At 42.6% G+C, this 12,934-nt stretch overlaps 2 protein-coding genes across 2 annotated transcripts in view; one reads left to right on the top strand and one right to left on the bottom strand.

Moving 5' to 3' along the window:
* The window catches only part of UROC1 (urocanate hydratase 1), a 40,447-nt gene extending 39,326 nt beyond the window's left edge, over positions 1-1,121 (bottom strand). The window contains exon 1 of the mRNA XM_054387324.1: positions 996-1,121. Coding sequence (XP_054243299.1) covers positions 996-1,121 — 126 coding nt within the window. The remainder of the gene's footprint in view (positions 1-995) is intronic.
* Positions 1,122-4,591: 3,470 nt separating this feature from the next.
* LOC128971738 (netrin-4-like) overlaps positions 4,592-12,934 on the top strand; it is a 48,568-nt gene continuing 40,225 nt past the window's right edge. Inside the window, exons 1-2 of the mRNA XM_054387384.1 lie at positions 4,592-4,658; positions 11,276-11,817. Of these exons, the coding sequence (XP_054243359.1) occupies positions 4,592-4,658; positions 11,276-11,817 (609 nt within the window). The remainder of the gene's footprint in view (positions 4,659-11,275; positions 11,818-12,934) is intronic.

Here is a 12,934-nt window from a genome sequence, read left to right as displayed (position 1 = left end):
TGTCTGAGCTGTCCCAGGCACAAATAGGATGCCACAGCAATGAATGCTCCTGACACTGATGTAAATCCTCTTCAGATATCTCACAGCTGTTCCTGTTTCTACCCTTTGACTAGGCTCTCCTCAGCTTGTGGAAGTGGACTTTGAAAGCATTTGGCTGCTGATGCAAGTGGGGAACTCCCACGAAGGCAAGGAAGTCACTTGCAACTTGTTAGTGGGGAAGGAACTTCCATGATCTGACCAGAATGTCACATTATAAGTGATGTTACATCTGATGAAGCACAGACTTTCAAACTAAGAAACCCATGTTATCCTCTCCCACACAAATTCCTAAGGATCCCCACCCTTTGACCATTATTTTCTGTTGCTGTTTTTTTTAAAAAAAAACTCTGTAACATGAAATAATGCAATGATTACTTTAGTGCATACACAGACTATTCAAACAAAAAGAGACAGAAAAAGAATTACACAACTGAAGGAAAATAATTAACTCAACTCCCTACAACCTCTCCTAAATTCCAGGATGCTCACACTGCTGGTTAAAATAAATTATCTTTGGAATTTTTATGCAAAAATACAGATGTGTACCATGATGCTGATTCACCACATTTGATATTTACTGCATTTGAGGGGTTAGCTTTCCCTGCAATACATATTCAGTGTACATATGCAGCAGCATTCATAATTTCGTCTCCAAGGGACAATGTTGGATTGACAGCATTGATGTCTAATGCCTTTTACTTAGCCATTTAAAGTCTCAGAAGCTGTTGTGCAGCAAACCTCTCTCGTATCAAGCTGCTTATCTCTGGGGGAGGAACAAAGCAAGCAAGCAGAAGAGTTTCCAATACTTGGTCTCATTACCCACAGAAATTTTTACACAAAGGAGATATCTCTGCCACAAAGTCAGGTGCACACTCAGAAAAGCATTTGAGGCAATCAGGTCTGCTGCCTTGAGCTGCATTATCTGAAAAGTGAGGCCCTGTGAACCCCCATGTTACCTTTTCCTCCTGAGCAGTCAGATTAGGGGTTCTCACAGGTGCATGGGGTATTCCTTTCCTCCGACCTCTGTTTTCAGGTAACGGGTATAGAGGAAGGCCACCACAGATTTCTTTGAGGCTGGTCATTGCTGCTAAGGAAATAAGAGGAGGAAAAGCAAGGCAAACTGGAGAGATACAAGGAATGGGGAACAAAGGGTGCAAGCGAGCAAGATTCTAAGCAATTCAGATGTAGCACCAGCCCAGGATGATCTCAAAGAGGACAGCCTGTCCTCTGGCTGTTGCAAAGAGGTCTGTCAAAGCAGAGAGGGCATGGCACAGGTGACACACCTTCCCCCTCTGTGCCATGCCATTGGCTCTTCCCTCCTCCCCCAAAATAAATGATTCACAGTTTTACTGTTTATTCTCTGACTGCTTTGTCAGCTGGTGCTGTGCTAAGCCACTCAAGCAAACGCAGTCACTTTCCTGATTCCCCCAGTGTCCCAGGGAGAGTCATGGTCTGGAGCATGAACCTCCTAACGAAAGTTAATTGTTATCACTTATGTCACTGTGCATACACACTGTTCAGCCAAGATGGGCATTCTCTGACACCTCTAGCTAAGGGCTGTTCCTCAGATCTCATCAATTTGTCTTCTAGACAACAGCAGCTGTCAATTACAACAGCAAAATTTCCTCCTTCAATGTTAGCTCTTCTTCGTTCACAGTCATGAATGGATGGTGGTAGCATTACACTGGAAATGTATTCATTAGCACTGGTAGTGGTTTTCTCAAGGCAAGCAATAATTGGACTTAGAACTGAGGCTTCCAGTTCTAAGTCACTTTTATACCCTACAGTCAAGAACAAATAGAAAGTCTTAGGGTAGTACCATGCAGACATCACAAATTTGATTTTCCACTTGCTGTGAAACATGACCTTTGCTCTCCATTTTGAGTTGTTTAAATTATATAGGAGCTTCTTGTCTTTTATTACATCCATGGAGCCACAAATTGTGACCAGGGAAATTTCTCAAGTGCACAGTTTAAGCCTGGTGAAATTAACTGGGAGAAACATTTCATGTAGGAATGAGCCTAAAACCTAGGAACAGAAAAAGGCACAAAGGCAGCAATCAACAAACAATGACAACAAAGCACAATTACTAAATGACAGCATCTCATTAATGTCACATTTGCTTTAGCTTGGGGACATACTGCACATCCCCAGCTCCCACAGAAGATGCTTGAGTTGAAAGAACTCAGAATATCCCAGGGGGGGCTGAGTGCACAGCAGACTCAAACTCTCTGAAGAATATTAACTGTCATTTACGGCAGGAGAATTTTGTTTTGTAGTTATACAGTATTTTAGCTGGTTTTTTTTTTTTTTTTCAAACAAAAGGCAAAGACAAAAAAGAGAAGAAATAAGCTTCATGTTTTAAATTTTTCTGTTGGGCTTTCTTATTAAACAAACAAAAAAAACAGAAAAAAAAAAGGACAAAGTGAGAAAAATCTACCCCAAAACTTGGCTAAACAACCCTTCTTTACATAAAGACCTCAAAAGGAAATAAATCTTCTCTTGTCTTCTTTTTATGACCCACATTCTCAAAATCCCTCTAAGGTCTGACCCAGCACAGACTTGGGCACTAGAATAACGTTGTCCACGTTTGGACTCCCGTTGACCTGCTTCCCTCTGTGATATCGAGCAGAAGTTAGTGGTGTCATGTTGCTGTGAAAACTCAAGAAAAAGAGAATGAAGCTGGCAGGGATGGATGTGACTCCCCGAATTCGACTTTCACCCCTTGATAGCTACAAGATGGAGCGTCTTTTATGTTCCTGGGAGCTTTGTGTTGGAGCTCACGGAACAAATCCGACTTCAGGGTCCTGCCCAGTATTGGTTGGGGCAGGCGAGTGTGTCAGTGGTGACAGAGCAGACAACCCAACTTCTCTGGGAAGTCACAAGTTAGCTCACTGCCTGGTTTGTCCCAGGTCATGTCTGTTATTACAGAATAAACCTGGTGCGTGTGCGCCGTGTGAGCCGTACCTGAAAGCCCCAAAGCCGCCCCGGTGGCTGCCCTGCGGGTGCCGGGGTGGGTCTGTGTCCCCGGGGCGCTGGGCAGTGTCCCGCTGCAGAGCAGGTGTCATGTGCCGGGAGGGCTGGCAGAGGGTGCTGCAGGGACAGCCGGCACCGGCCGGGCTGCGGGCTGCCCCCGCCCCGCACATGCACGGACGGACAGACAGACACATAGGCCCCGGCTCCTGGAGGAGAAGATGCGGCTGGGAACCAGCGCTTGCATCTGAGCGCAACAGGGACTAGCCTAGGCGACAAGGAGGTGCGGAACAGACCCATCCTCGTCCTCCACCCTTAAAAAAACAAACAAACAAACAAACAAAAAAACAAAACAAAAAAAAACACCAAAAAAACCCCCAAAACCCCAAAACACATATAAAGCCTAGGCGGGGGATTCCGTGTTTTAATAACCAACTTTGCAGCCAGACAGGAGAACTGCCCAGTTAGGACTGAGAGATGTGCAGGAAGCTGAAAGGGACACAGAGACAAAACTTGACAACGAGCAAGCCCTCAGGCGGGAAGGACTCCCCAAACCCTCACCCGTGCCGTAGCGAAAGGGAGAAAGAATCCGCCAGCCCCCCCTCCTCTTTTTTCCTCTCTTGCCTGGGCACTGAGCATTGAACCCCCAGCTCCGCAGATTAGCTCGCAGCCCCTCCCCGTCAGACGCAGCCCCACATCCTGCAACGGGGACGGCGGCAGAGGACTGCCCAGGCACGGGCACCGGCGGGCTGGCGTTGGGTTTGTTTTTCACTCCTGTCCCCCGGCGCTCGCTGTGTGAAGCCAGTCCCTCGGAGGTGGGGGAAAAGAGGCTTCCGTGACAGCGGAGGAAGGAGGGAAACGTAAGAAAATAAAACAAACCAAAATAAAAAGAGAGAAGAGCCAAGAAAGCACTTGCTTCTCATCATCGCTCAGGGAGAAGAGCCAACTCTGCTCTTCTTATGACCCTCTGCTGCAGGGAGCAAAGGGAAAGGAGGTCCTGAGGTAGCCCTCCTAACAAAGCAGGGCTCCCGCTGCCCGGACCCCATCGCCACCCCAGTTAGCAGCAGGCTGCAGGAGGGGCTAGAAGGGGGAGGGGGGGGGGAAGAGGGGGGACAGGGAAGGTTGCCAGGGGGAAGCCAGGCAAAGCCAAAACGAAGCTCCACCAAAAGCAAGGAGCGGCAATGAAAGTTTCGAAATAGCATCTGAACAACCGCAAAGGACCGGACAGGACAGAGCTCTCCGCCTGGCACCAGCCCTCGATGGTGCGTTCCCGGGACTGCATCAGGGATGTGAATGTCCCCGGCTCGCTGCATGGAGAGGGGTAAAGACACAGAAAATCCGTGTTATTTATTTATTTATTGAAAGCAATGGACTGGTGACACCCAGAAGGCATCTGAGCCCTGAAAAGAAAAAAAACCAAAACACCTCTGGAGAAGAATGAGACGGCAGCCTTGACCCCTCCACTGTGAGGAAGGTGAGCAGAAAGAAAGAAAATACAGAAAAACCATGCCAGCACCAAACCTGTAGATTACTGCAGCTCTTTTTTGCTTCATTGAGGACAGATATTCTGCTGACAGCCATGCAGCATAAAGGCATCATGCTGATTGTGTTCTTGGAATATCTTATTTCTGGCCACGGGGAACCAGGTAAGCAAGATAAATCAATATTGCCATTGTGAAACAATTCACCCTAAGGATTTGTATAATTAATCTGAGTTTATCAATGTATACAAATGTATCTTATTCCCTGCAATACACTTTGTACCTCAGCCTCCTCCCAAAGACTTATAATAGGATGTATAGTTTCATACACCCTTAAAAGAAAGAAGTGTATTTTTTTTTTTCCTGTGAACAAAAGATAACTAAGAGAGAAAGAAAGAGGCAAATGGCTAGAAATCTGCTGGATAATTGTTTTGAGAATGAAACACTGCCCTCCTAAGCAGGACAACAGTGAAATGACAGCATCCTTGGACAGCATCACTGCAGAAATTAAATTATTCTCTGATAACTTCATATTGCATCATTAAAAGTTAGAGGCAGTGTTTAGACATTACTATTTATCCAAGGCAGCCTGTTCATTCAGAGTATTCCCTGACTCAATAGTTAACATGCAGTGGACAAAATTAAGTTAGCATTAAAAAATAGATTGGGAGAGAAAGAGAAGCTGCTTAGTTGTGTGTGTATATGAGTGTGTTCAGTTAAGCATACATAGAAATGATATAGCTGCAATGGTATTTACATAGGGTCTTAAATATACCTGGATTATGATGGAGATAAATTCCTTACTGGAAAGGAAGCACTAGATTTCTTTTCTTCCTGCTGTGGGTTAATACATCTTTAAGTTCAAAGGGGATGAATTACAAAGATCAGTTCAGAAAGATAAAAATAATTATTGGTAAAACAACAATACATCCTTGGTGACTTTTCCTTTGAGATACTGGCTTGGGATCTTTCTGCACAGGAAAACATATCAGTGGTTTAAATTTCATCTGTGTGCCCAGAGTATTGGAACATGAACAACACTCTTCATGCAGTGATTTAAAAGTGATTGAAGTGTTCAGCTACCCTGAAAACTCCAGTAAAGTCAAGGTCAGATCAGGTGGCTTCAGCTCAGATCATTGCCCAACTAGAACTTTTTTGATAACACAGACATCAGATTTCCAAAGCTGCAAGAGATTTTCTTAAAAACTGAAAATAGCTCAGAAATTTACAATCCTGTCATATTATTCACTGGATCATTTGAGGAAAAGTCTGGCTATCACAGGGAATGACTGGAGGGAAGAGAAGGTACCTTAGTCCTCTTAGTGTCTTCTCTTGGGCATTTGCTAGTTTCCCAGGCTTGGACTCTCCCTTTAGAACACTTATGTTGACATACAGCACAGAAAAGTTACAGAGATGTCTTGTAAAGCTGCTGATACTGTTGTGGAAAGCAGTCCATGGCAAACTAGCCTAAATTTGCTGTATGTCCAGTTCCCAAAGTGAAAATGTTTTTTTAAGGTGATGCAGCCCATAGCTGGCTACCTGGAAAGGAAATTTGGGGGTGTGTGTGGGGAGTGTGTTCTGTATACACTTCGAATAACAGTGTAGGACATAGTGAATAACAGCAAAATAATTGGATATTGAAGGTGATGATGCTAAGAATTCAATGTCAGTTTAAATAAATATACATTGGTTTGTCAAAAGGTTGCACAAATAATTAGCCTGTGAAAGAATAAGGTTACCTGTTCATATATATATATTTTTTTTCTTCTTCTTCTTCTTAGAAGCACTACTACAATCTTGAAATAACCTTGAATCTTTACAGTTCCTTTTACAGGTAGGGTCAGAACTGCTCAGACTAATGCTAGCTCAGACATTGTTTACCAATCTGCATAAAGCTATTTGGAAGTCTCAGCCTTTTCCTGAGCAGAAAGGTGTACAGGGAAGGGTAGCTTTTATATTTTATTAGCCTGTACAGTAAACTCTCTTTTCAGCCCTATAGTTAGTCCCTCCTGGTCAGAAGTGAAACAAACTGAAGGGGCAGTTGTGGGAGGAGTACGTGGAGTATAAAATTTGTGGGGAGTACAATATTTACTTTCTGCCATTTCAGTGCAAAGAATACAACCAGACTTGCCAAGACAGCCTCCTTAGATCTTTAATTCTAATGCCAAGGGTGAAAACCCTTAGTGGTTAGGCTGAAGAAGTCACCTAGATTTTAAACTGTGAGATGTGACATTTGGGTGATCTTTCCTCTAGTTTTATGCAGGTGGAGGCATTACTCCCTACAAATAGACTCATGCATATTTGAATAGTTAACAGGACTGACAACAGATTGGGCTCTTGATTCAGCCTCACCCAGCCCTGAACCCCTCCAGAGGAGTAGCATCCCAGGAAGCAGAATCTGGGCCACCTCACCTCCCAAGGGCAGCCCTCCAAAAGGGGGCGTGGTATGGTCCAAAACGGGCATTTCTAGTACCCAGCTTAAAATTAATTGCAAGGCCTGACTATCAGGAGGGTTTAGTTTTCTCCTGTCTGGGGTTATTCAGCTCATCATCAGCAAATGAATCTGTAGCTGTTGGATCCCACTGTTGCTCCACAAGGGATGTGGGCAGACAGACTGCACCTGGCCACAATGGAAGAGAACCCAGACTTGGGTGAGATCCTTCTGTCCATACTTCAGGACATGGAGGCAGTGTGGTTTCATAGCATGTTCAGAACTTTATCTCAGGGTATTTATGAAGATTGACTCATTAGCTACCGTTATCAAGGCTACTTTAGTGCAGAAGTACATTGGGCTAATCATAAACGGATGAAGACTTGTGAAACTTCATGCTGGCCCCAGACAAACCAAAGGTGTGTATAGTACTTCTGTTGTAAACAGCATTAAGGCACAAAGTTCCAGGTCTCATTAATAAAAACTTGAGCAACTCATGTCCTCAGGGTGGTTAGCTTTAGAAGAACATTTAAGAGTTTTTGGTTATTAAGAAAGAAGTTAAACAGATATGGAACAAGTGAAATCCTCATTAGACACACATACTGAAACTGCTCCATCAAAAACATAGCAGGAAATGCTTGAAGGTTCTAGTGTTAACATGTTGCTTGTAACAGTAAAATTCTCTTTTCCGTGTCTGTAGTAGACTTGAACATACAAAATCATAAATTTACAAATGGAAATGAAATAGACATTACAATTCAAATCACTCAGAAAATATTAGGCATCTTTCCAGTCACATCAGCAAGCTTTGCCTCATTTGCCATATGACTTTTTTTTTTTCTGTTGGGTATGCAATGGGGGGTGGAAAAAACCCCAACTAAACCCAAAACTGAACCTGTTCTACAATGTCCTATTGCATTACAAGTCTCTGAAGAAAGAGACCTCTGAAATAGTGTCCTAGGTACATCAATAGTATGACCTCTCTTGAACTGTATGATTCCCTAATCATCCGATAACACCATTGTTATAACGTGTGCCAGGCATGTGCCATTGGCCTGCCACTTTGTGGCACAGCTCTGAGGAACCAGAAAACAAACAAATAAATTAATCATACCATTTATGGAGTCAAGCCATCCTCCATGGAGTAAAAGCTAATCAACTTCATAACAACATGCAATGCCTGCACAATCAAACTGTTTAGTTCCTTATGAATTATTCAGTGAGTCCTCCTGGCAGTCAGGCTAAGTTGTTGGCTCGCCTGGCTGCTGTTTCTCTTCTGCAGTGGTCCCCCATCACCATCCAGATCCAATGTTTCGTGTTGTTTCCACAGAATCAGTGAGTGATGGACAGATTGTGCTGTCCTCATGGCCCAGCAATGTTCTGCCAATTGATTTCTTTTAATGCAAAGCTTTTAATCGACTGCAGATTTGTTTTCCAATCTGCCTTCTTCTCTCAAACTCCATTCTACTAATTTTCCTAATGACACAGCAGTTTGGACAGGAACTGTTTATTGATGTTGCTGCAGATAAAACTTGAGACTGTTTTTCAGGAGAACAACCACATTTTTCTTCCTTTTCCAGGTTCAGATAAAAACAACTGAAAAATTCAATACAAGCCTAATAGCCCATTTATGGGAAATATAAACCACAGCTACTCCCCTTAAAAAGCATTTCCTTTTTTACTTTCTCACATTCTTGTCTGCAAAGCTTCCCCTTTATAAATCCTTAAGTTTAGAACTCTGTCTCATTTCCTCTATGAAAGCTTCAATGGTGTGATTCTGCAAATAGAGATGGACTTTCTTTTAATTACATGGTATATTTATCCATAATCCAACAGCATTTGAAACATGGACCCATTCTTAATCAAAACTAAGTAATGTGACTCTTAGACCTAATGTTTACTCAAGGCTCAGTTGTAAGACCAGTCTTAAATTCTTTGGAGGCAAAGATGACACCTTTCTGCAGCAGTGAGCAAACTCAGTTCATGTGCAATCCACTTAAAACACAGAAACTGCTGCACTTTCCCTATTTCCAGTAGTCTTTACCAAACAGTTTGACCATGAACCTAAATCTAAATGCCATTTGCAAAGACATTTCTGAGGCATGAAGTTGTAGCTTATGTTTTTCCTGACCCGCAAGGTTAGATTTATCTTTATTTGAAGAATTCTGCCTGGCTCAGTGAAATTCACCCTCCACAGGAGACAAAAATTTGGAATTTCAGATGCTCTATTAAAAGGAGGAAGCTCTACACAATTTTTGTGGGAACCTGAGTCCTTTCTGAGGACAAAGACTCCAACAAATTGCACAGAACCTCCCAGATAAAATCTCTGAAGCTCCTGATGTTTCCCCTGTAACTGTACCAGGTTCAGATGGAATAAGAGGTTCATAATCAGAAAGCAAACACATCAAAATGGTCATCAAGCAGTCAGGATGATGGTGTGAAGGCTTGGTGGAGGATCTCCATTGGTGCTAAAAATCACTTGCTCAGTGGATGTTGAGGAGTAAAGAACAGAACTGATAGAGCCAAACATCCTCATCTTCTCTCCTTTCCAGCTGACTTCTGCAGCTTCTCCTCTTGTGAAAATTCATCTCTAGGGTGGCATGGGGAGTGGTGGTGGAACCAAGGGGCAGCCTTCATTTCTTAGGTCTGGGGACTACTAGGTGGATATATAATTCAGGCACTGCTGCCTGCTAATCTCTCCCAGTCTCCTAGGACTTCACTGGGATACTAAAAAAAGTCTTGGCCAGCCCATTTGGGTCAATAGTGGAAGGCAGCCTCCACTAGGAGGAAACCTACTGTGTTGTGTTGTTGGTTTTTGTTTGTTTGTTTGTCTATTTGTTTTTCTGGAGCTGCTGCTTACAATGTCTGCAAGGCAAACAGACATTAAGTCCAAGTTCATTTGAAGGTGGCTTCCACCTGTTTCTAAGAGGAGTCAAGAGCAGTTTTGGATGATCTGCTTCCCTGCTATCTCAAGTTTAAGACTACCTTATGCTGAATGTAAGCATCATGGCACACATCTTGGGATTCACACAATGGGATCAGTGGACATACAGCAACTTCATTTTGTGTCTTAATCCTGGGAAGTAGAATGCATGAGGTGTTTTCCAAAACAGTGTCCATCTCTGACCCTTCTCTTCTGGCATGTGCAGAAATATCACAAAGGAGCTAAGGACAGAAGCAACTCAAGAAGCAAACCTGTGCACTCTGGACACATTTCTTCACCTTAAATATTCCATTTGGTAATAGGGACATCGGTTTCATCAAACTACATCTAAAATCTGAGTATTTTTTATGAGGCTGAATTAGAAAGCATTTTCTTTGACCTAATTTGATTTTAAGACTAATTTTGCCTGAGGTAAGGGTGAATTTTAAGATTGGACCTCCAATCTTGACCTAATAGCTGACCTTTGAACCGTTCCTAGATTACCCAGGTTTTACAGTCATCCTATGTTTCATTGGAAGGGTCATTTCCTGTAGGACTTACATCAAGTCATCTGACTTGTGACCTCTTGGGTTAGATTTATAACCTTGCAAGGTCAGTCTTTAACTCCTTCTAGGCAGCTATGTTGCAAAGAGGACAGAGCATGTTATTAGAAAAGCAGTTTCACTGGTGTGGAAAGAAGGTTTTGGGACTGACCTTTAATTCCAGTGTCACAAGATTTCCAAACAATATCAAGATTTTGTACTTCTCCCTACTTTTTCTTTATATATATACATTGAAGATGCCCAAACTTTTGCAAACTCGGCAAACAGAATATAGTCACCTACCTCCATGTCAAGGTATTTAAACAAAAGAGATTTTCAGCTCTGTTAAGTATCAGCAACTCTAGATGATCTCAGTAGGAGCAGTAGTAACTCAACATCCCTCAGAGTAATGGATAACTCTAGAAATGTAGAACTACATGCTTTCCTTATGTGTTTGTAATGTGCAATCAGTGCCTGTAATTTGGGGGGGGGGGGGAAATAATATTTTTTCTTTATGTATCTACAGTGACTTTGATTTTTGAATGGATACAGGGAAAGTAAGAAAACACAGGATTTCTATGGTTAAACACACAACTCGATGGAGCAACACAACTGCACTTTCAAAAGAAATCAAAGTGAAGCACCTTAAGCATGAGTTTTCTAAGACCTCAATTTCTGAGTTAGGCATCAAAACCAAGGACTAGATCTATTGAGAACCTCCCTTCAAACTTTGTGTAAAAAGATAAAGTAGCTTTCCTTAGAAGGAGTTATCTTCAGCATCAGTCCCCAGATGAGGACTCCAAACATTTGCGTGGTTGCCTGTGTTACAGCCTGAGAACTATTTGAGAAATTCTGCTTGGTTATGTTTCTTTTGACTGTCTTTCAGATCCCATGAGGCTACAAGTCTTTCGCTGTAATGGCCGTTCTTGCAACCCTCCAGTGGGAAACCTGGCAACAGGGAGGACACCAGTCACTCTCACCACGTGTGGCCAGAACAGTACAGAACTGTACTGCTTCTACCCAGACCAGAATCTCCTCCATCGGGTCTCTCATGGCTGTGGGCAGCCTCACTGCACCAAATGCAATGCCAACCAGCCTGACAACTCCCATCTCCCTGCTGACATGACAGATGATTTCTTTGCAAACCCTGTCTCCTGGTGGCAGTCTGCTCAGGGGGTACACAGGGAAGAAATCAGACTGGACTTTGAAACAGAATTCTACCTGACCCATGTCATTGCTGTCTTCAAGTCACCTCGCCCAGCTGCAATGGTTTTGGAAAGATCCCAGGATTATGGGCAGACCTGGAGGCCCTACAAGTATTTCTCTGTCAACTGTACAGAAACTTTTGGACTTCAGGATGATCTGATTGAAGAGGGCTCCATGTGCACTTCCAGGTATTCAGATGCAATGCCCTGCACGAGAGGAGAGGTAAGCAATAACTGAGGTTTGGACTAAGTATAGTGTCAAACATCTGAAGACTGGCTGAAAATGAGAGAGTATGTGCTCAGAGAGATACTGTGCATAAAAATTAAGAAAGGTAACCCATTCCCAAAGGTTTTGTGATATGAAAATAAAGGAGAAGAGAAATTATATGTCAATGACAACTTATGGAACTCTTTTAACAAATTTATTTTCAGGGTTGCACAAAATAGGATTAACATGGCCTTATTTTACATTGCAGATGCCAAGACCTGAAGTAGAATCCAACAAAAGAGATGTAGGGAAATACACATTTGTAGAATCTGTTTTCCTACTTAAGAATGATATGAACTGCATGGTCTTTCATTCTGCTCCATGTAAGAAGCCCTAGATAATTGGATGAGTTTTGAATATATCATTCCCCTAAGTTTAATGTAACTTTTGTTACTGGGGGTGACCTCTCTGGTTGTATCAAGACAAAAGCTCCAGAAATTAAACCATTGAGAAACAAGTGGAAGTTAGTGGCCAGGCTTCACTATTCAACAGTGGGGAAAGGCTCTCCCTTGGTATGAAAACTCTGGTGTGTTATTAAAAACATCAAGAAGTCTTTCTTTTAAAGTAAATGTACAATTGCTCTGACAAATTCCTCTGACAAGAACAGCAACAGTTGCTTAGTAATCAGATACTTAATTTAGTTATAACCCTTTTCATTGATTTCCACTCTTGAAATGGTTTAGATGGGAAAGACAATAAATATTATTGGTATTGTTTTATAGAGGAGACATAAAGGTGCAAAGGGAGATTGTAAGACATAGTCACAATGTTATAGTCACAACAGAGGCTTGAATGCTTTCGCTTTCTTCTTTCTTCCTTAGAGAAGTCACAGTCCCTTTGGTTTTACTGTCTGGAAGTGATCATGCAGGTTTGGCAGTAATATTTTGCTGCAAATTGAGCTCAGGTGTGAGGTGAATGGTCCAGACAAGCTTCAAAAACCACAGTGGCTTCAGCAGTGCACTTCATAATGCACTCAAAAAGAAAAAAACTAGTGTACTACACCTGACACAGGGAAACAGCAGTAAGGAGAGACTGAGTTCATCTTTGTGCAACAGCCTGGGAAGCATTTCTG

Source organism: Indicator indicator, chromosome 15 (assembly GCF_027791375.1).
Source record: "Indicator indicator isolate 239-I01 chromosome 15, UM_Iind_1.1, whole genome shotgun sequence".
Taxonomy (NCBI): domain Eukaryota; kingdom Metazoa; phylum Chordata; class Aves; order Piciformes; family Indicatoridae; genus Indicator; species Indicator indicator.
Note: the sequence above shows the minus strand (reverse complement) of the source record. Positions and strands in the feature narration are given on the sequence as shown.